Source organism: Pygocentrus nattereri, chromosome 11, assembly GCF_015220715.1.
Source record: "Pygocentrus nattereri isolate fPygNat1 chromosome 11, fPygNat1.pri, whole genome shotgun sequence".
Taxonomy (NCBI): Eukaryota; Metazoa; Chordata; class Actinopteri; order Characiformes; family Serrasalmidae; genus Pygocentrus; species Pygocentrus nattereri.
The window spans coordinates 31,030,721-31,053,662 of record NC_051221.1 but is presented as its reverse complement, the minus strand read 5'-3'; the positions used below and the strand labels follow the sequence as shown (position 1 = coordinate 31,053,662).

The 22,942-nt window shown below is 39.5% G+C and overlaps 2 protein-coding genes across 3 annotated transcripts in view; one reads left to right on the top strand and one right to left on the bottom strand.

Moving 5' to 3' along the window:
- itga11b (integrin, alpha 11b) overlaps positions 1-17,725 on the top strand; it is a 38,090-nt gene extending 20,365 nt beyond the window's left edge. The window contains exons 10-30 of one of the 2 annotated variants that reach the window (XM_017684602.2): positions 20-90; positions 4,687-4,831; positions 5,755-5,903; positions 7,221-7,364; positions 8,233-8,436; positions 8,579-8,709; positions 8,880-9,046; positions 9,835-9,974; positions 10,433-10,543; positions 10,713-10,798; positions 10,946-11,144; positions 11,409-11,507; positions 12,321-12,397; positions 12,518-12,601; positions 12,779-12,869; positions 13,058-13,171; positions 14,293-14,376; positions 14,662-14,772; positions 15,531-15,626; positions 15,884-15,997; positions 16,440-17,725. In XM_017684602.2, the coding sequence (XP_017540091.1) occupies positions 20-90; positions 4,687-4,831; positions 5,755-5,903; positions 7,221-7,364; positions 8,233-8,436; positions 8,579-8,709; positions 8,880-9,046; positions 9,835-9,974; positions 10,433-10,543; positions 10,713-10,798; positions 10,946-11,144; positions 11,409-11,507; positions 12,321-12,397; positions 12,518-12,601; positions 12,779-12,869; positions 13,058-13,171; positions 14,293-14,376; positions 14,662-14,772; positions 15,531-15,626; positions 15,884-15,997; positions 16,440-16,514 (2,492 nt within the window). In that variant the 3' untranslated portion in view covers positions 16,515-17,725. Of the gene's footprint in view, positions 1-19; positions 91-4,686; positions 4,832-5,754; positions 5,904-7,220; positions 7,365-8,232; positions 8,437-8,578; positions 8,710-8,879; positions 9,047-9,834; positions 9,975-10,432; positions 10,544-10,712; positions 10,799-10,945; positions 11,151-11,408; positions 11,508-12,320; positions 12,398-12,517; positions 12,602-12,778; positions 12,870-13,057; positions 13,172-14,292; positions 14,377-14,661; positions 14,773-15,530; positions 15,627-15,883; positions 15,998-16,439 lie in introns of both variants that reach the window. The other variant, XM_017684603.2, reaches the window with a different exon arrangement.
- Positions 17,726-18,283: 558 nt separating this feature from the next.
- fem1b (fem-1 homolog b) lies at positions 18,284-22,367 on the bottom strand. The gene is made up of 2 exons (XM_017684608.2): positions 21,349-22,367; positions 18,284-21,203 (listed from the first exon to the last, which is right to left on the bottom strand). The coding sequence occupies exons 1-2, from the start codon at positions 21,594-21,596 to the stop codon at positions 19,568-19,570; spliced, it is 1,884 nt and encodes a 627-aa protein (XP_017540097.1). The 5' UTR covers positions 21,597-22,367; the 3' UTR covers positions 18,284-19,567.
- Between the last annotated feature and the right edge of the window lie 575 nt (positions 22,368-22,942).

The window sequence follows — 22,942 nt, the reverse complement described above, 5'->3', positions numbered from 1 at the left end:
TTTTGTCCTATCTTTGTAGGTACTGACCAAAGTGGGACTGCCTTTGGACTACAGATGTCTCAGGCAGGTTTCTCCTCACACATTGTGGAGGTAAGTTGTGAATCACTGTCAACTCTGTTAAAGGAACAATCATTAAACCACTTGAGATGTATTCATTTGCAGTGTAGCTTTTGTTGACCTGAAGAGTGTGTAGATGAGAAATCTAGTGAGGTTTTAGACTCCAAGATATTAAGGAAATGTATTTTTGTCAAGGCTATATACGTATAATGGGAGCTAGAAAGAGACGGCAGAGTATCCTTTCTTAACACGAGACTTTTCAGTACTTTTTGTCTGGTATGAAGCTTAATAAAAGTAATCAAGTGCAGGTGAGAGATACTGGGATTGGGAGCTTTAGTAGCAGGCAAAGCACAGCTTTTCCTGGGAAAAATAACATAGGTTCATACCTCACATTGTTGGATTCCTGGTGCTGCTCTGAACAGTGGCAATTTGAGAAGGAAGATAACGTCGTGGAAAGATTTTTTTCTCCTTCTTGACTTTTCGAGGAAAAGCAGCCCAAAGAGCACATATGGTTTTGTTGAAGCCAGGCAGCTTCAAGGAGGGACACTTGCACAAAAACACACTCACACATGTGTCCTCATCTTTTCTGCGCATGGTTATACACATGACTGTGTTTGCAAAGGAAGGGATTAGCTTTATTTGCTTGCAACTAAATCGTTAAAAAAGAGCTTCATTTCTTTTATTAGGAAAGAGGGCAGTGTCCATCAAACTTGGTACAAATAAACCATAATCAGATGAAAATTAAAGCTCAAATTCTGGTTTATTGGCTTGGCTCAATGAGACAGACAGGAATTATTACAACTCTACACTATTTTCCTCCTCCAAGTGCTAAACGCACCAGTCCTGAAACAGATCACATTTGCAGATGTAGTCTTGTTCTCTCTCAGTAATAAGGTTGTTTTCTTTCTAACATCTAATTTTTCTGTGTAATCCTATAGTATGTCTTGTTCACATGACAGCTGCTAAAATATGTGTTCTTTGTAGTTGCCTGTACTCCATTCTGCTTTGAGATTAATCATTTTGCCAGTTAAAATTAGCTTCAGGATAGTGACAGATGAGCTTGGGCACAGCACGGTCAGCCACAAGGTACATTTCCCTGCTTCAGTCAAGATTTTACCTGCATTCTGCAAATGTAGACAACTTGCTGCTTATATGGTTCAGCAATTGTAGCTGTGTTATGCTATTTTTCTAAGGCTAGCTAAAAGAAGTGCTGACCTCAGTACCTGCTTTATCTCTGCAAAGTTGTATGAATGTGCGCAAGTGTATGTAGTTAATTAATAAAAACTAATTTATAAGTGCAGTGGTGGAAGTGGATGTTCTTACCTGTTTTATGTGAATGAGAGGCCAAGAAAAAAGAGATGATATCATACTTACTGTTTTCTGTTGCTATTGTTGAAATCAGGTTGAACTTTACATTGTGCCATAGTTTCTTTTTTTCATTTTCAGTCATTGTTTCATGATAACAGTACCCAGAGGTAGGCAGTTACACAATAAATAATCCCTTCCCAAAACTATTTTTATTGTTCTTGGAATCCATTTTGATCATGATATATTTTAGGCTGTTACCATACCCCATTTTAACAATTCAAATAAACAATACAAATGAAGGGGCTTATGTGAGTAATGGAATTATAAGGAGCAACCCCTATCAATGAAGGGATCTCATTGAAGGAGGTTTTTTTGTGCAAATCTGCTACTCAGTCACACTGTCCACGTCGACACTGTATGAGAGAATACTTGGCTGATGTGTGAGCTGGGAGCCTTTGCACTGCTGTCTTTGTTTAATGACGACTGTAGCACTGGCTCTCGTGTTGTCAGTGCAACAGGCCTTTTATTCCCTAGTGAATATGGAGTCTAAAATTGAACAGGTTTCTTACTCCAATGGAATGCACAGAGCTACTGTTCTCCAAGTCTGTAGATTTTATCTGTAAGAATGGCAAATCATTCTGTAATACAGTTAGGGTTAAGGTTAAGTGCTGGGCTACTGTGGGTAATGTGGTGCAGAGCTTCTGGCAGAAATACACATTCATATAAAGGTGAGTTGAGTTGGCACACTGTCTGCATCCCATATAACGTCACATTGTGATAGAGCATTCCCTGCTTGGCAGTTTCTCATGGCCTTTTAGCCTTCTTTACAGATTTATGAACCAAAGCCAGAAAGCCTTTAGTTTTATGGGATACAGACACTGTGCCTGTGTGTGTGTGTGTGTGTGTGTGTGTGTGTGTGTGTGCGTGCGTGCGTGCGTGCGTGTGTGCGTGCGTGCATGTGTCTGCGTGTACGTGTAAGCGTGTGCAATCACGCAATCACGTGCATGAGAAAGAGCGTACCTTTGAGTGCATGCATGCTTGCACCCTTCACTTTATACACAGTATCTGCATAGCTGTCTTTATTATGCAACACTTTGGGTATGTGGCTGTAAAAGTCATTAGAGCAGCACAGACTTATTATAGAAGATCTCTAAACTATGTCTGCTTTCGTGAGTATTTGTTTTGTTTTTATGAGTGTGGATATTTTGACTCAAATTGTTTAAGTAACAGCCAAATAAAAAAACAGCCAGTACAGAGATTGTTTCAGTAAAAGACTCCCTTATAATTCTAAAAGTTTCACCTCTTGAGTTTCTCATTAGTCTTACCTTTATATTACAAATGTAGCAATACACAGCTTGCGTGATTTGTTTTGTCATTTTTGCACCACAATGCAGTATATTTTTTATACAGAAACAAAAAATTAAGTGCTATTTATGAATTATTTTCATTTCAAAATTATTATTATCTTTGCAATCTCTAAAGACACACATTAGCCATAGAATGGATAAGACTGAAGCTCAGTTACTTTAATGTTCAATTTCTGTCCTGCTAGATCTGCCCTAGTCAACTGTAGACCATCCAAATTCATAAAACAGGGCAGCCGAGTTCTGAACTATAGTGCTATACTGTGCTGTAGTTGCATCACTAACTGCAGTGTTCAGCAAAAGAACTGTTCGTTAGGAGCTTTATGAAATGGATTTCCAAGGCTGAGCCGCTTGCACAATGCCAGCCTGGAGTGGTGTAAAGCATGCCGCCACTGGAATCTAGAGCAGTAGATGAATGGACCAAAAGAAGTGGCCCAAAATAACCAGAAAAAGACTGGTCTCATTGGCTTACATTAAAAGTAAAGAAGATGTTTTTTCCCTTCTCCTTTAAAGTTACCATTTTGGGCAAGGTTTTGTTCCAACAACAGCAATATACATGTACTTCTGTCTGTCTATGTATGTATGTATAGTAACACCTCTATCAGTTATCCATAGACTGACCAGCAAAATATCTTTAAGAATTAATTAACTTAAAAATTACTTTAACAAAGATATACAGTGCAGATAGATATAAAGATATACAGCATAAGTCAGAGTCCACCTATCATTTATTTAATTGCCAGGCAAAATGGCCATTAAGTTCAAGTTATAAAAATTTTCAATAACAGGAAAAGCTAAAAACATTAAATAGAAATAGAAAATTACACAATAATCTCAACAACTAAATATAACTAAAAGTGCTTGGTGTTTTAGGCTCAGGTGATGTCTGAATAAAATAATTATCACAATATTTTCTAGTTAAACAACAAGATAATTGATTAAATCCTCTCCACCCAACAAATACGCACCACATGTTAAACAATATAATACTGAACTGCTTCTGTTACTTCAGACTGCAAGAGGTTTCTAAAGGCACACCCATGCACTTTCCTGTGGATGGGAATTAGAAGAACTTTCTCTCTAGGTTTAGAGCTAGCTGCGCTAGGGTAACACTCTCACTTTAGCCTAGTTGTTTTACTGCAGCGAGTCACACTAAAGCAAGCAGTTACAAAGCACAGCAGCATTTATTGTCAGTTCAGTGCACTCAAGCTAAAATTATCGCAAACTAAAATTATTAGAAGGGGAGGAGCCATAGGCAAAGGTAGCAGTAGAGAGCCCAGCAGAGAGAACTAACAGACAACTTGGTATCAACCTCTCTGTCCCTCCTTCTCTCTTTCGCTCTCTCTCTCTCTCTCTCTCTCTCTCTCTCTCTCTCTCTCTCTCTCTCTCTCTCTCTCTCTCTCTTTCTTTTCCTCTCTCTCTCGAACAAAAAAAATGACAGTTCTTTTACACATTACCATCAGGTTATGTGTCAATCACAGAGGATATCCAATCACACTGCCATATCGCCCAGGCCTAGTGTTTCCACCCTTTGCTTTTACTTCAGTATCAATTCTATTTGCCAAATTTGCTTTTAGTTTTTTTTTTTTTTTTAAAGAAATCTGCAGGGATATTTTTCCATACCTCATAAATTTATATTGGCTGCACTTCTCATGATCCAAGACACATTCAGAAATCTTGACTGAATCTTTTTACTGAAAATTAAATAAATGAATCCTGCCTTCCACCCAATGACCGCTGGGATAGGCTCCAGCACCCCCAAACCCAAGCCAACCCCCCCCCCCCCCCCCCCCCCCCCCCCCCGCGACACTGAGGGAGAAGCAGTTTAGAGGATGGATGGATGGATTAAATAAATGAAAGGTGTTTTCTGACATTTTCACAGTACTGTATGCGTGCAACAATCATTCTTTTTGGAGCAATGATGCTTCTACAATAACCTGTGGTTTTCTGTCCATAGGATGGTATTTTGGTAGGTGCTGTAGGGGCTTATGACTGGAATGGCGCTGTCCTCAAAGAGACACAGAATGGCAAAGTGATCCCTCCCAAGTCTTCATACCTCAGAGAGTTTCCTGAGGAACTGAAGAACCATGGAGCTTACCTGGGTGAGGGACAGGAAACCTTTTTCTCCATATTTTAGTATGGAACAGTATATTGAGACAACTGAACATTTGCTTTAAAGGTGATATATTATGGAAAAACACATTTTCCTTGCTAGTTTTTAATAAATGTGAATGTTTATTGGAAAAGTTTTAAAACATACAGTTCACTCCCCAGTTTATGGGAACAAAGTTGCATGAGTAGCCTGTTTTTAATTCATTGTGGTTTTAATAGCATTATTGCTACAGTCTGTAACAGGGTTATGGAATGAATATAGAATGAAATTATTAAATGCTGTGCTTTTCTTGTCACAGAGCAAATGTAAGAAAACCAGCCTGTTTAATTTTCAAGGATAAAGAGATGTTTGTCTCTTATATGAATATGATCATATAAAATGAATGCAAAATAATCTGCTAGGATTTCATTTATATCTGCAACAAATTAAGCTTCTACCTGGATTGCATCAAAATGTAAGCTAATAATTATGTAGAACAATATGAGAATTGTTGAAGTTAGAAGAATAGTGATAGCTTTAGAGGCAGTGGTTGGACTTCTTTTTGACCAGGATGATAGTGATAGACCACAGTGAGAGGAAGCCTGTTTGGAATATTGGCAGGGTGCCATCAGCTAACCCCAAGAATGTGGTCTGCCCTGATCCATCTGTATGTTTTTTTGTCTACATGCTTTGGTGTTCTCTGTAGTTAACGCACCATGTAGACAAGGCCATGGGCAGACTTCAAACAAGCTTCTGTAAATCTGCCCTCTGCTCTTAGCTGCCCTTCCATTTATTTTATGTCTACCACTATATAGATAAAGAAAGCCAAGGAAACATGTTCCTGGCGTGAGAGCTTCAACTTTTGTCAACATGCCAGAGCAGTTTTATTAGTGGTTTGTGTCTGTGTGTGTGTGTGTGTTTGTGATACTCTAGGTTATATTGTATCATCAGTAGTGTCAGCGTATTATGGACAGCTGTATGTGGCTGGAGCTCCTCGTTTTAACCACACAGGCAAAGTCATCATATTCACACTTACCAACTCGGGCAACCTCACTATACTGCACTCCCTAACAGGGCAACAGGTAAATATCAATGTTTTTTCTGTGCTTTCTTTCTTACTTTTTTATTCTGCCTTTTTTCTGTATCTATCACTTTTCCACTCTATAGACATTTATATACGAAGGGTGTCATTCCAAAACACATTAAAACACACTTTTATGAATATTTTTTTTCATGATGTGAGATAATCTATACTATGCTATGATTAATACTATCTATACTAGAGAAACAATTGTTTTCTTTGGACCAAGTGCATTATACATCAGCTGTTTTTCTTTTTATCCTTCTATTCTTGTTACAAATGGATACATCACTTTGGAATGAAACTCTTCATGTAATGATTTGTCACTTTTCTTCAGACAAGTTGTCAAAACCCCAAAGTCGGTCCATATGTGTGCCCCAGTACACAAGTACACAATACAAAAGAATATAAAAGGGTTGTGATGCATTATACAGTAATTGTTCATCTGTACTGGGTGACTGTTTTGGCTTATCTGAGGAGAAACACTTAACAGGCTTTACTAATATAGCGTGCTGAAGACATTAATGGTAAACGCAAGCTAATGCAGCACTTAAAACAGCAAACAGTGTGTTTTAAGAATTCATTTTTTGAGAGTTATTCAGCTTTCCACAGACACCTAACCTTTCATAACAGATTTGAAGTAGCGGCAGTGCAGGCTTTGATCCTTTCTTTCCAGATTTCTGTGTCATCCATTACTGCTTCACATTATTGCCTGGTTAGTTCATAACCATGCAGCTTGGACAGGTTGAAGCTGATCAATTTTGTTACATGCTCTTATTAAGCTAAGATCTTTATTACTGCAGGTAACTTTGTCTTAAGTGAGTGGTGTGTTATGGTATTAAAGATTAACAGTAGGGCTGTTGATTGGTGGAACCAATAAGGTTATTAATAGAGCACATGTGTTTGGGGGGAGAAATTGTGTGACTGTCTAGACACAAGTCCCCGGTCCAGATGGCAGTTATCTCTGTACACCATGTGCATTTCACCTGTTGTGTGAGAATCCATGCAGAAGTGTGGACGTGCAGTAAATGGTCTATGCAAGCCACAAGCTCTAGACATACGACTGAATGTGGGTGCATGTGAGATATAGATAGAGATAGAGATATTACAGAGAAACAGAGATAAAACTTTAACAGATTCTAAGCAACATATTCCATGGAGAATGATGTGCATGAAAGAATGAGATACACAGGGCATAGCCATGTGTTTAGTTTAATCAATTTGAGGGATAAGATTTAATAATGGTATATTATGGTATATAATATAACTCCTTCATCTTGGTCTATAACGTTGTCTGTGCTGTTGTATGCTGTTGTAGATTGGCTCCTATTATGGCAGTGAGTTAACTCCACTAGACCAGGATAATGACGGGCTGACAGATCTGCTGCTGGTGGCAGCTCCCATGTACTTCAGCAAAGGCTGGGAGAGAGGCAGGGTTTACATCTACAGACTGAACCAACAGGTAGGCATCCCACTGCATTACCAGTGATCAAAGGGCTGAGAAGATTAGACTGTTCTTGAATGTTCTAAACACTGCGTAGATGTATTTGGATACGTGTTACCAACCTGAACGGCTTTCCATCTATGACTGGACTTTGTAGGAATAAACATTTATTCCTACGCTGGCAGGTCAACAGATTATGGGCTTCATTTTGGCAGGTATTATAAAATAATAAATTGCATTCCTTAATCATGTAGCTGACTAGGTCCAACATCTCCCCACACCTGATTGTTTCATGACAGCACTGATTGAGATACTGTAGTTATGTTTTAACTGAAATTTAGGGGAGGAACATGTCTAAAACCCTTCCTTCTTCCAATCTAACTGACTATAAATTCACATCCTCACCTCCTGTTCCTGTGACAATGGGTTTGCAATCCCCACCACCAGCCTATCTCCTCCCTGTTCCTCAGTCCTGCATCAGTCCTGCAACAGCTATGGTGGGAGGGAGGAGGGGAGGGTTGAAGAGTTCTCCCCCACCTCCCTCCATCAATCTTCCCTCACACTACCACCACATGTTGAAGACATGAAGAAAACTAACAGAATAAACTGTACGAAGTTAACAAAATCTGAAGTGTCCTCAAAAGAGGAGGAATGACCCCATTCTCTTCTACAGCATGCAGTAGAACTGGCAGATAATTGCTGTTTTTTTCTTGCTCAGTATTTCAGTGCACAAGGATGAACAGTTTATTATTGATGTCATGTTGGTCATAAATGCTTTTTTAAACTATAGTATTGTGGTTTTAATGCTGACCAGAAATCTGGCAACCCTACACATAGCTCCCTTTAATTGCCTTCATTTTACTTGTTGCCTCTTTGTCGCTTTAAGGGACAGTTTGTCCTGGAGGGCCTTCTTGAGGCATCAGATGAGGCACAAAACTCTCGTTTCGGATCAGCTATGTCCTCTCTGCCTGACTTAAACGGTGATGGTTACAGAGACCTGGTGGTGGGTGCACCTCTAGAGGATGACCACAGGGGGGCAATCTATCTCTTCTACAGCCAGCAAAATGGTTTTCACCCGAAGTATAAGCAGGTAGAGCTTAAAACCGTGATGAGTTGACCATGAAATTATGGCATAGAGCCACAAGTTGTAAATGAATTATAAATAGATCCTTCTGAGCCTTGCTCTGTTCTCTCTCTCTCTCCCTCCCTCTATCTATCTCTCTTTTTCTCAGAGAATAGCAGCTGTAGACATCTCCTCAGGCCTGCAGTTTTTCGGGCGTAGTGTCCATGGTGTGATGGACATAAATGGAGATGATCTGATAGACTTATCTGTAGGTGCACTTGGTGCTGCTGTCTTGCTTTGGTAAGTTCCCAACTTATGGAAGACCACTAGGCCCACTACTTAAGGTTAATAAGTGTGTGTGTGTGTGTGTGTGTGTGTGTGTATATATATATACATATATATATATATATATATATATATATATATATATATATATTTCTTCACTATTTGCTTTTGGTTTTTATGCGCAGGTCCCGCAGTGTGGTCCGTGTGCACATCAGCGTAGATTTTCAGCCATCTAAGATAAATGTGTTTAACAAAGATTGTGTGAGAGGAGGAAAAGAAGTGACCTGCATGGCAGCCAATGTGTGTGTTGCTGTCACAGCTCAAACACCAGTGACAAAGACACAAGGAGTGGGTAGGTAACCACTGGTTTTCAGCTTTATGCAACACCTGGGTGGTGTAATGCAATTTAGATAATCAGTACATCCATTGGAAGAGTTAGAGCAGAAATAATCGCCTGTTAGTGTGTGTAAACAGGTGTGTATGAGTGTGTTTCTGCATAGGCAGAGTCTGAGAGTGTGCAGGGTTTTCGACTGTGCCAGACTTGTGTTTAATCTCCATCAGATGTATGTCTGAAGGGTCAGGTCTTTTTAAAGGAAAGGTTTTTTCCTAACATGTTATGCCTTGGGCCAGAGAGGGAACCTTTTGAACATGACCGGGAAACACAGCCATGGAAACCACTGTAAAACTGTGTCAGGCCCATATCCCTCCCTCTCACTCCTCATCTGGATCTTATCAACTAGACTCAGTCTGTCTCTCTATCCATCTGTCTTTTCCTCCTCTTTCTTAGATTTTCTGCACTCTTTCCTATCACTGTTAACACTTGGCTGACATTTTCTTTTAATGGATTGTTGGAAAAATTATTTATCATATTCCTTCTTTCATTCTTGAGAACGAGCTGAAGGATATCAGAAGGCCATGTCTTTTTTTAGTTTATTAGAGGACAGTGTTTTAGTAACCTGAATAACAGCAACAGACTTTCTGTTACAGTAACGCAGAACTCTGTCTGTAGTAGCAGTTAGGAATCGCAGATTTTGGTTAATATATCGGAGAGATACAGTGCAAGTATATTTGTACATGTATATCAGTTTTCCTCTCTCTCTCTCTTTCTCTCTCTCTCTCTCTCTCTCTCTCTCTCTGTAGCTCTGAAGCTTAACTGGGGTTTTGATGAGAGGCGCTACATGCCCAGAGCAGTGCTGGATGCTGCTGAGGGACAGCCTTCTTCAAACATTTCTGTGCTACCAGAAACCCAGCAGTGTGAGCATGTCTACTTCCATGTGCATGTGAGTCTGTGATGCTGTATCGCTCATTAGCACTTCCATCTTAATGTCTTATAAATATTAGTTACAAAAACTTGAATCGTAAGTTATAATAAATTATCCTTTTAAATTATTTTATTACATCATTCAGTAGACACATAACTCAGATAGATATATGCAAGGAACATTTGCAATAACTAAATACACATGTTAACTTCTGTTAACGTGATGGGAGGACTTCAAAGATTTGCTTTTCCAAATTTCTATTCATTCTCTATTCATTCATTCATTTCTATTCATTCTCTATTCATTCATTCTATTCATTTTTGTCATGAAATGCTCACACAATATAAAGAGCCACTGGTGTTTATAAGTAGTGTAAAAAGAAATAATGAAAAATAGAAAAAAATGAGTTATATGGTTTTCCTATGTCTGCGTCCATGTGTGATGGTGTTGTCAAAGTGTGCCTGCTCTGTCTATAGGAGACTGTAGACTACACTCGGCCGATAGTCTTCACTGTGGAGGTGAGGTTGCAGGATCCTGACAATGGCCCGGTGCTGGACGACGGCTGGCCCACTACATTGCGTTCAGAAGTAACTATGTCCTTATTCATAGATAAATGACCTACACAAACCCTCTTCATTGCTGGAAGTATATGCAGGAAACACAGTATTAATGGCTTTTCCTTTGTGTATGTTCCTCTGTCTCTCTCACAATTACTTTCTCTGATCCATTTCATTTTCCATCTTAATTTTCCATTAGCTACCCTTCTGGAATGGATGTGATGAAGATGATAAATGTGTGCCTAACTTGATACTTCAAAGTAACACTGATCTGCTGGACCGTAGGTGTGTCATCTCTTAGACACATACAGTAATCACACTAAAGCTACACTGGTGTATGACGCCTGTCTTGTGTTCTCAAACAAACAAGAAAATCCATTGTGCATTGAGCTCTGACATGTCCTCCTTATTTGTCTCTACTCTTGACTCCAGACAGTTCTGTGCCTGGCGAGAGCATGCTGCATGGCCATTGTGTGTCCAGCAGGGGGAAAAGAGGAGTGGGGAGCGTATTGTGGAGGCCAGCAGAAGACGAATGTTGGTGGAGATTCGGCTGGAGAATGATGGAGAAAACGCTTACAGCACACGACTTCATATCTCTCACTCAGCGAACCTGCAGTTCTCCAGCCTGATGGTGAAGGTTTGCTTCAGAGTTGGTCCAAGAAGCTTTGCTGTTCTGCACCACAGGCCAGAATTAGCTGTAGTCAATACAAATAAGATCCATGACATTGTCCACTGTTTTTCGTGCAATCTTTACATTTTCTAGATCTTTTAGCTGGACGCAGCTAAGATTTTATTGCATGCGTAGGTGAGCCAGTCTAACCTCACAACTGAATTAACCACTGGCTCAAAAAAAATTTAATACAAAGATAATACAAATGTGTCTCCTGTATTCCAGACTCCTTCTGACCTGGCAGTTGAGTGTCAGACAGCAGACAGATTGATCCTACAGCGGAGCTGCAACATCAGTGGTCCGTTTATGAGGTCACAAACTCAGGTGAGACTGCACACAACTGTCACATGTTGGCACATACCTATAACCTCCACAGCAACACAAGATTCCTGCTTGACAAAGGTCAGGGCTAGTAAATTCACTGCTTGTTATATGCTGCTATAATAACAACAATAAACAGAGACAAGAATTCATTTCATGGCATGTTATCAAGTTACGGTCCTGGGAATACATAACTTAAAAAATCAGCCTTAGTATGTTATTCATAAATTCCAAAGCAGTGAATAATTATCTACAAGATGCCAAATTAAACCATCTATTCTTTGAATAATTTGTTCAGATGGTGTCCCATTCATCCACGTTATATCAAACATACCACTTGTCAAGAGTTTGGTAAATCAGTGATGTTTTCCTTAATCTCACTTTCTTTTTTTGGAAGGAGATCTGTGCTTTCTTTATTTGCTTTGTTCTCCAGCATACCTTTTCTTCCACAAGGACCCTCAGTCTTTTTGGGTGTCATTATTTGTAATCTGCTTAAATGGGTTAAATTAGTTTATCACAGAGCTGTCACTGATTTAACCATGACATGTTTCGGAGTGTACAGAAGTTGGAAAGAGGAAAGAGACAGTGTTACAAACGCTGCTTCAATTTTGTTATTGTGACAGAGCAAACTGGTACACCTGCTGTTAATCTCACTCACTCGCTTCAGCTCTGTCTTTATGGCGCAGTTCACAGGTCTGATTCCCAGCTGACAGAGAAATGATTCAGCCTGATTGTGTGTGTTTGTGTGGGTGTGTGTCTCTAGCAACAAGTAATAAGTTTTGTTTTTGTTTTTTTTGTTTTTTTTTAATATCCTAGGCGATCTTTAGGTTGGAGTTGGAGTTTAGCAGGTCTGTCTTTCTAGATCACATACAGGTTTTGCTGAAGGTCTCCAGGTAAGACCAAAATATTAGAGTCTTAGAACTGCATTAGCTCATCATGTAGATCAGGAATAGAACTCATTATTTCATTTGGCTTATTTGAAGTTATACTGTTTGATTGTTTACTTCTTGTAGCAATGGAGAAGAGATGACTCCAGAAGACAACATCAATGATATATACCATCCTCTGAGACATGAAGCTGATCTTCTTTTTACAAGGTAGTGAGATAATATAACAGATGCTGGTTTTAAATAATAAAGCTGGTTGTAACGTTATCTGTATCATAATGAGAGATGAGACGTGAATGTACATGATTTTTCATCAATAAAAAACACATGTAGAAGCCAAATTGTGCCACTGTCTCATTCTGTCTTTTACTTTTTTTTGTCTTTCAGAGATTCTAACCCACCTCGCTTTGAAATCAAATCTGAGCCTCCCCAGGCCTATCCAGGAGTTATTGGGCCAACCTTCAACTTATCTCATCAGGTAAGAATCTCTTATTGTGGTGGATCAAGTGCTATGAAGTTGCATCTCCCCTCCAGGTTCAGACATTTTGATTCACTGCATGATATAGCCTCAGGCCAAATTTAATGAAGTCACTGAAAGAGATTTCAGTGTGTTATGAAATCCACCCCATTGCTAGTCCTTTGATTGCTTTTCACGTTATATTGCAGATACAGAACCTCGGCCTGTTTCCTGTGAGTCACCTGCTCTTCACTCTAGAGGTTTTTGCAGTGACCAAAAACAACAATCAGCTACTGTACATTTCAAGCATTAATGTTGATCAGGTAGGGATCCAATAAAGAAATGATTCATTTTTAAATCTTTGCAACTTGTTGTTAGTTACAGTGCCCTGTAAAATCATTGGCACTCTTGGTAAAGACTGAAACTAAATAATAAAATGTCTTTCAGAACATATATAAATGTAAACGTATGATGAATTTGTTTTTCACTATTTTAATTTTAAGAATTATAAAATTAACCTTAGCATGGCAAAAGCTAGTGTTGTAGGTATTGATATGCTGTGAAAATGCAGTTATGATTTGATATCTTGTTTATGTGAAATACATTTTGTGTGAGTTTCTTACTTACATATGTGGTTAATGCAAGGTACAGTGAGAAACACAGACATCAGTACCATTTATTCAGTTCATGTATGTTTAGTTATATCTGTAACCTTTAAATTTGAACAAAAAATATATAACACCAATACAAATAAATGCATTTTTAAAAATATATATTTAACAAATATATTTTTATACATATATGTGATTTAATACATTTGGAATAGATTTTGGGAATACTGCAGGGCAATGTTTGATTTTTAGAACTTATTTTTTGGAGTAGTTTTACATTGTAAATTATTGATTTCTTCTATACTTTTAGGGTAGGATTAAACTGATGAACAACAAACATTTTCGGCTGGTTGCTTATCTTTACCCTAAGTGCCAATAATTATACAGTGAACCGTATATAATGTCACTGGGCTTCATTCACCAATATCTTTATTTCTTCTTAAATTTGTTCTTGAAAAAGGTCCTAAGAAAAGGTCAACGTCAGATTCATGACGTGTTCTTAAACCACAGAATTGTTTATACCTTTGTGCTATTGAGTGTGTGTACATTCTGTTCTTAACTAAGAACAAATCCCAAATAAGAACATTGGTGAATCGGAATCTTCAGGAAAACTGCATAAGTGGGTTTTAAGAAGCTGTTCAATGAGATCTTTTGTTAGCTACAGAATATTGACTTTTTTTTTTTTTTTTTTTTACATTTGAACTTAACAGAATTTGTCCTATTGGTAGTGAAAAATGCTAACTGGTGCATATTAGTAAATCTACATATCCTTTTCTTCAAGGATAATTAAGAGTATAGTGTTCCTAGTTCACAGTCTAGTTTGTTTTCCTCAGTCTGCTGGTTCCCATTGCAATGCTCCACGTGTCACTGCAGCTGGTCTGCCCTCTGAAGAAGACCTCACGCACATCCCACAGCTGGTGAATATCTTTTCCTTGCCTTTGGCTTTATTCAGTCAAATCACTGTAAAAACATTCAGTAGCTCTAGAACTCTGATTTCTATTAAGCAACTGCATATTTGGGTTTTTTTGTCCATCCACCCATCCATTTTCCAAGCCGCTTCTCTGTCAGGGTCGTGGGGGGGGGGTATTTTTAGTTGCAGTAGGTTCTTAATGCATCCTACTATTTTACTTATAACTGTATATGTCCTGAATCTTCAGGGGCTTTGAGTACAGTTCTCACCCGTTTGTTCTTGTGTTAAATAGAATTCTTCAACTGGCCTGGCTTTGTCTGCCCAGTGCAGACTCTCCCTGCTGCCCCAACAGGAAATCAGTGTGACTGTGACAGGATGGTTAAACCTCCACGCACTACTGACAGTAAGCGCATACATGTTTATAGGCTTTGCTCCTTTATTCACAAGCTGATCTTTGATAAAGAGCAATAATCAATATCAACTAATGCTCATTAACACAGATCAAAAATTGTGATATTTAAATTTGAAGGGTCAGTAAGATGGAAAAGTGCATTTTTCTTTCTTTTTGTACTTTACATACCCATCACTCCTCCAGTCAATATAAAGTTACTAAGATATAAAAGCAGCTTGTTTTGAATGAGTTCTGACATCACAACCATGAACACATTTACATATGACCACAACAGTTTAGAGCACTCACTCATTGTGTCACTGTTGCCTTCTAAAGGATCCAGACATCTGTAAAACATGGCTAGAGTTCCAGCATCCCCAAGGATTTCTTAATCTTCATTTTAACCCAGAGTGTGTTTTGAACATGTTGTGCCTCATTTCACTTGTGAAGAATCAGTAAGTTAAAAATGATGCTATGTGAGTCATCTTAAAGGCACAGTAACAAAAATAGTCTGTTTTAACTGTGAAGGAAAAAAGTGGATTGGAAAATACCTGTCCCTATGTACCAAAAACTGTCATAAAAATAATTACCACTGTTTTGGTACATAAACTTCAGGACAAAAATACAAGAAAAATGTAGAATATGGGCCCTTTGAAAGAATGATTGCTTGGAAAACAATGAAATGCACACTAATGACATCGGACATTGTGGCTTCTAATGGAAAGTTTCAGGAAACATAATATTTTTGTTGTTTTTTTTTTTCTCTCTAGATAAATTTCAAGGCTCTGGAATTGGTGATGACAGCAGCCATCGAGCTCAGCACAAACAGCCCTTTGTTCCTGCATGAGGAGAGACCGAAGAGACATGTAAGCACTATAACCTATTAAGGGCCAAGCAGGAAAATAATACTGCAATGTTTTTATAAGTATAGCTAAGATGTTCCATCTTGGTTAAATGTGGAAAAAAAAAACATCTTTTAACCAACTGTAAAACAAAAAAGATCACACATCATCGCCCAACCTGGAGAAAGGTTAAATCAGGCAAGAAACAACAACCTTCATCCCACACATCTCTTTTTAACTGAGAGTTTGAACTTGACATTTCTGTTTTGTGATGCCTGTAGATAATCCTTGAGATTAGGAAGGATGAAGATTACAGAATTCCCTTCTGGATTATAATCGGAAGCACTTTGGGAGGCCTACAGCTTTTGGCTCTGCTAGTTCTGGCACTCTGGAAGGCATGTCATTCTGATTCATTATTACAGAATTGTTGAGATATACACTTGGACAAATAATGATATGTTGCAGTAGCAAAGAGTACAATGTAGTCAAATGTTGGAATAGCCACATAAAATTAGGAGTAAGATCTACGTTGGTATTTTATGTGGTTTACTGCTCCATTTAATTGATATGCTGCAACTCACAATTGTTTGCCATAGCGACAAATATCATTTATAATTTTCACTTCAGTCAGACCTCTATAAGCTTTCACTTCAAAAATCATCACACATTTCACATTCGATTATAGTGGATCACCTACTGCTTTCATTAAAAGGCAATTCACTGTTCCTTTACATCCTGCATGTATCAGTTTAACTCTGAAGGTCAAGAAGTATCATCAAATATATGAATGTTTCACATTAGGAGCAAAAACTCACATTCAGCTCCTTCTGTCTCCAGTTGGGATTCTTTCATAGGCAGAGACGACACAAGGAAGGACAGGTCGCCAATGAGAAGACCAGGGAGGATCGGTAAAGCCATGGCGAGTGTGCACCTACTCCCTCACAGACTTTCACTCAGGGACTCTCCAGGAGCGAGGATGTGTCTTTGCAGTACTCCAGCCAATCAGCACCTGTCATGCACTGCTGAGCCCTTCCACTTTCTGACAGGACTATTCAGTCTCAACCTATTTGGCTTGCAGTGCTGCAATAAAGACATGGATCTCTGATGATTTGTAACTTAAGACCGAAGACCTAAGACTTGGTAGGTTTTGCATATACAAGACCAAAGTCTTATTTGATTTTAGTTTTTAAAAGTGCAGAGGTGAAAACAAACACAGTGGATTTGTAAATAAAACATACACTACGCTTATAAAGCACACCATATTTTTAGATAAAAGTTTAAACATAAGAAAAGGCTTTTAGCAGTGCGCAACTTCAGCATTATGGTGATGACAAATCAGCACTTGATATTTTTCAAGAGATTTTTTTTTTGCAATAAATCCATGTTGATGCACTTACACATATAGACTTGAACTTTGTAAATAAACAGTTACTGCCTTTTGAAATGGAGCAACAAGCTAATATAAAATGCATACATTGAGTATCTACTATAAACATGGAGACGTTGCTGCGCACACACCCATAATGCTGCTTTGCACCTTAAATGGACTTCAGTTTCTGCATGGGCTTCTAGACTTTAGGTCAATATTCGCCCAATATTCGCAATTTAGCCATTCTGAGACATTTATACAGTTCTTCCCACGCAAGGAGTTTATCCACATTTTAGTGCAACAGTATTAACTACCACTGTATTTTTGAAAGTCATAATTTGGTCATGGCATATCAAAAGCATATGATATTTATCAATTTTAGGTAGGGCACAAGCAGATAAGTGTTCAAGCGGGTTCAGTACAATGAAGACCAATCACAACCAAGTTATATAACTCATGACCAAGAGTAAACGTTTGACTGAAACTGTATTGACTATACCTGAGTGAAAGCACCGTGTTATTATTATTCAGTCTACTGAAGCTGAGGTGAATGTGTTTGTGTTAAAGAAAATGTAACTGAAGAGATACTAATTTAATAAATGTAATAGGTAGAGCTTTTGTAAAGATTCAAGAGCAACTTATGTTTATAGAACTACAGGAAATGATTGAACATGGAGACAAGAATAAAAGAATACGAATAAAACTGATTAATGTATTAGTATAGTAAATAAACTTGGTTAAAATTTTTGGATTACAGGCTTTTCTCATTCTTCAAAAAGTCCAGTTTCCATTGCTGAATTACACTAAAGAGGAAGTAACACGGGTGATTCACATTCAAACCACAGAGACAGTCATCCGGAGGACTTAACTATAACCTACAAAGGCAGCTTTTCTGTTAAATACATCATGTGGCCACATGATTAGGTACCTAACGACTTGCCATACATGTTGCAGACAATCACACTTTCTAATTCACAATGTTTTGGAATGAATTCTACTCAAAAATCAGGTAACTGATTGGATTTGAGTCTTAAAGGTTGTCGGCCTTTATCAACCTCTTTGACAAGTGACTTGGTTGTGACTGAAGGGCATGTGTTGGCAAAATAAATACACATACATCAAATATAAATATACAGATGTGTAGCATAAATATACGTATATGAACATCTTTGTAAATATTGTTTTGTGCACTAGAACAAACAGAGTGGAGCCTTCGTTAGATGCACCTCTTCTTTCATTGTAAGACTTAGTCAGTCAGGTTCTATGCTTTGCAACTCTTAGGCAGACTTGTGTTCAGAGAGAGGTTTACTCGTTTTAGAGAGGCACACTTTTAATTTTGTTATGTCTGATACAGACTAAAAAGTGGGCAAAACTGATTCATAACTTACAACTGAACATACATGTTGTGGCAACATATGAGAGACAACTACACATGACTAATAGAGTGGCTGAACTATACAAACAAATGGTCTTCAATCAGAAAACTATACAGCAGAAAAATGACAATCATTACATGTTTGTGTTTATTGTTGGTTCATTCAATCTGGAAATAAAAAAAATTCACTGACACATTACAATCACTGGACCTCAAGGACAAAAAGCAAAGTCATCATTCAAATCCTCGTCTTCATATCACACTCACACAAACAAGCACACGCAACTGAAGAGGGAAGACATGCTCTTTCTCTCTCAGACTCAAGTAAAAACTTCGGAGCACCCTCCAGAGTAAGGCCCCTTGAGGGACTGCAGCCCACTCAGAGCTTATGCCCCTAAAAACTACTTAAAGCAAATAATTACTGTAAATTTAATAAATGACTTTATAGCGGCATAGTGGTTAAAGGAAACCTCTGAAACACAAAATAAAATAAAAATCTTCAAAGATCCTGTCACAGGCACATTTTAGTGTACTTATAAAAGGAATTTTACTAGAAGGATTAGTTTTAGTACATCAATCCTCTGCTAATGATTCCTTAGAAAATAGATTTTTTACTTTATTTTTAAATAATCTTTTCTTTTATAAAATATGTTAATAAAACAAAAATAACTCATACGAGCAAAGTGCAGCCAATAAAACAAACAGATGTTCTGTCAAGTTTTTTTGGTCATTCGCAAATGGACTGATGCCCACATAAAAGTTCAATGTCTGTTCAGCTCCTAAACAATGGCTTCACTGAGGAGTTATTTCAGAGCATGTTACAAAAGATAAGCTAATACTTGAACATGACTGATAAGGAAGCAAACTTTCTGATATGAAAAAGAACAACAATATCAGGAAAATTTGACTGAGGTGTCCACCCATAGCTTTGCCGTTGCTGAACGCAGATGTGGTAAATGTCTCCAATTTCTTTAGAATAATTTGCAGCAGTACATGACAGACACTTTTTATCAGCCTGAATAAACCAGTACATCAGGAGAGCGAGCATAATCCAATTGTACGTCCTTTTGACTAGCACTTTCAACAAAGGAAAAGATCAAAATTACCAAAACATCTTGATCGAGAATTCCCAGCACCATTGGATTGGTAAAAAATAAATCCTTTTTTTTTTTTAAACTAAAAAAAAAAAAAAGTAAAAGAAAAAAAATTAAAATACACTGATCAGTGAAACTCAACAAACTCTTCGAGGCTTTTAGGAATCTGGTCTCGGTAGGTGATGCGATGCTGTCGGACAGCACGAGCAGCCAGGCACTTTAAACTCATTTTCATCTGTGTCTTCAGGAGGATCTCAGATACACCTGTCGTGCTCTTCTCCAGTGGAGTCTTTTTCTGCTTGTTGGTCATGTCCGTGTGAGCTCCAGCCTCCACCAGACTGATTATGATGGCGTGAAGGGTGAGGAAATCACTGATGGGCCGGTTGTACTGCACTATGAGGTGCAGAGGGCTGTTGCCTTCATTGTCTACGCAATTCACCAAAGCACCGCAATCCAGCAGGAGTTTGGTCACTTGCGCGTTGGGGAAGCTGCACACGTCATTGGTGTGAAAGTCATCCACGGGTGTGCTAGAGCTGGCAGCCAAGTGGAGCAGAGAGGAGCCTTCTCTGGTGCGCGGATCAAGACGGATCAGGTCATAGATCTGCTTGTTGAGCCGTGCTCGGTCCTCCTCACTGCACTGAGTCTTGGTGGAAATGCACACCAGGTAGAGAAAAGTGAAGATATTGGATTCATAGTTGTCAGTGCAGGCGGGAAGCTCGGCCTCAGAGGCTGCTTCCACACGTGCCATGCTGCGTCGGATCTCCAACACACTACAGCACAGCACCTGTTCCACATCGGAGGCCTGTACTGGTTCCTTCAGATGAACCATCTGTGAGAACACCTGGGCGAAGCGCAAGAGGTCCTTGTGTGTATTGCGGTTGCTTCGCTGACGCAGACGCAACGCATGCAGCCATAGCTTAATGCACTGCTCAAACTCCATGTTGTCGGCATAGACAGCACCACGATATATTATGGGATGCGAAACGTCAATGTTGTCTGCACCCAATATACGTTCACGAACCATTAGCCCTTCCATGTGCAATGCATCCCGGTCCTGCCTGATGGCCTCCAAATCCTGTGGAGTTCTACACTCCGCACGGCCCCCATACGCCTCCACAGGTGCCGGTAGCTCTTTGGCAATAATCCTCTCAGGGTCACGGTAACGCTCCAACATGGCCAGATACAGATAATGGTAAGTCTTCAGAATGTCATAATTTTCCCGGTCATTAGCAAAGGAAGCACCCAGCAGCTCTAAAGCTTCAATGCGGCTGTGAGGGTCACAGTCAGCGTGAGAGAGAAGCAGCTCCACCACGTCTGCCTTACAGCTTTCCGCTGCCACTTTGAGGGGAGTCATACCATGTCCGTTCATCACCATGGCTGCCTGGCATCTCACCAGCTCCTTCACAATGTCCAGATGACCGGCCTCAGCAGCAAAGTGCAGCGCAGTGGCACCACAGTGTGCCTTTGCATTAGGGTCTGCGCCCTGCTCAAGCAAAAAGCGAACCACATCTGTGTGACCCTTATAAGCAGCAATCATTAAACAGGTGTTGTCATACTTGTTGGCAATGCTTATATCAGCATTATGCTCCACCAGGTAGCGTACAATGTCCAGTCGGCCATCAAAGCAGGCAGCCCTGAGAGGAGTGGAGTTGGTGAGGGTGGTGTGATTCACGTTGGCGTTGTGTGACACGAGAAGTCGTACCACCTCAAAGTGTCCTGCACCTGCTGCACACCAAAGAGCTGTTGCTCCATCAATGACATACCTGGGAGAGTGTGAGGAACATAAAAACAATAGGAATACCATATCAGCGACAGCAGGGAATTCCAAAAACAAACAAAAAAACTAGACTTGAAACAAAATGGAAGACCCAGCACTTAAACCTACAGATCACTAAGCTTTGCACTTACCCGTCAAATCGAACCGTCCCGGTCTGCTCAGTATCCACTCGGTAGTGGTCCAGAAGGAGGCGGACCACTTTGTCATGACCGTTCCTTGCAGCAATGATGAGAGGAGTGGAGCGCTGGCCGGCCAGTTGCGTCACATAATCCAGCAGGTACTGTGTCTCAGTCACAGTGTGGTTCAGCAGGAGGGCGGCCAGTGTCAGGACTCTGCCTTCACTAGCCGCTTTGTGAACGTACCCTGCCAGGGACTCCATTCGGGCCACCGGTGCCGCCTTCGTTTTCGCAAATATCGCCCGCAAGATTCACTACAACACGGCCCGCCTCCCATTAAAATACCCGTTCGAGCTCACAAGCTCATGTGAAAGTGATAGTCGGCACCGGTTTTGCCGAAACTCATTGCTGTCTGGTGGGTATAAACAGGCCGACCAGCTAACACGCTGATTTCCCCCAACTTGAACGTTAGCTAGGGTGTATACAGGTCCAGATAACTGCTGGTAAAGCGAGTCTAGAACACTTGCTTTGAGGGGGAAATATCAAGAGCAGTTAAACTAGTTAGGTTAGCTAGCTAGGCTGGCTCGTTAGCTAACGCTACGTTACTTAAATCTGCGACGTCTAACACGAAACTCAACAAACACATCCATCAGGTAGCTAACTACATCTGTTTCTTTTAGCTGTCTTAACGAGCGCTGAGGACTTCAGTTGACACCCAGACAGCGGTCAGCTCGACAACTGTCAGAAACGGCGCTGCTAGCCAGCTAGCTTAGCTAACTAAGTTAGCCACAGCAGCTACAGCTGAGCTGAGTCAACATCGGCGGATTTCAGGCTCACTCCGACTGACGATGGGACCCGCCTGTTAACGTCTAATGGTTAAAGCACAGCCGAGGCACGTTTATAAGCCTGTAAGTGTTATATTTGAGAAGAGCTGAACCTTTACCACCAATTTAGCCGAAACAGGGGAGAGCTGCATTGACCGAAGTTAGCGAGAGTCCGAGTAATATCAGGATAGAATAGTTATACGGTTCCTGTGGTTGTTTTGTACAATAAAAGTCCTCGGCAAATTTCCCGAGGACTCTTATTATAAATAAGCTCTTCATAGACCGTAGAAATCTGACACGTTTGTGTTATCTCATCGGGAAAATTCTCTTACCTTTTCATCACCAATCAACACATTTTGTAAGCCATACAATGCGATCAGAGAACTGATGTGATTGAGTTATACACCCGAACTTTGCCTCTTTGACTGTCGCCACAACTGTTAAATAATCCACTCACACACAAAAATCTGTTACTAAACAATCGTTTTGCGATGATTGTGATAATCAGTGATGCAAAAGGCCAGTGTTTTCAGACATGAATGTTAAATACATTAATCATTACTTTCAATTTGCAATTCAGAGGACACACATTACAACACATATCATGATATACTGTAGTTGCAGTTATGTAACTGCTGTCATTTTAGGCATAATGCTACAATATTTGTATTGTAGTTTAAATGAAACATAAGATTAAAGATACATTTATTTGAAATCTAAATATGTTTTCCAAGGATATAGTTTTATTTTAAAGTTTAGGACAGTTTAAAGTAAAGCGAAGGCCT

Coding starts and splice junctions, on each gene's coding strand:
- fem1b (XM_017684608.2), bottom strand. CDS start 21,596: ATGGAGTCCCTGGCAGGGTACGTTCACAAAGCGGCTAGTGAAGGCAGA. Junction 21,204..21,348: donor GGGACGGTTCGATTTGACGG/GTAAGTGCAAAG, acceptor ACACTCTCCCAG/GTATGTCATTGATGGAGCAA.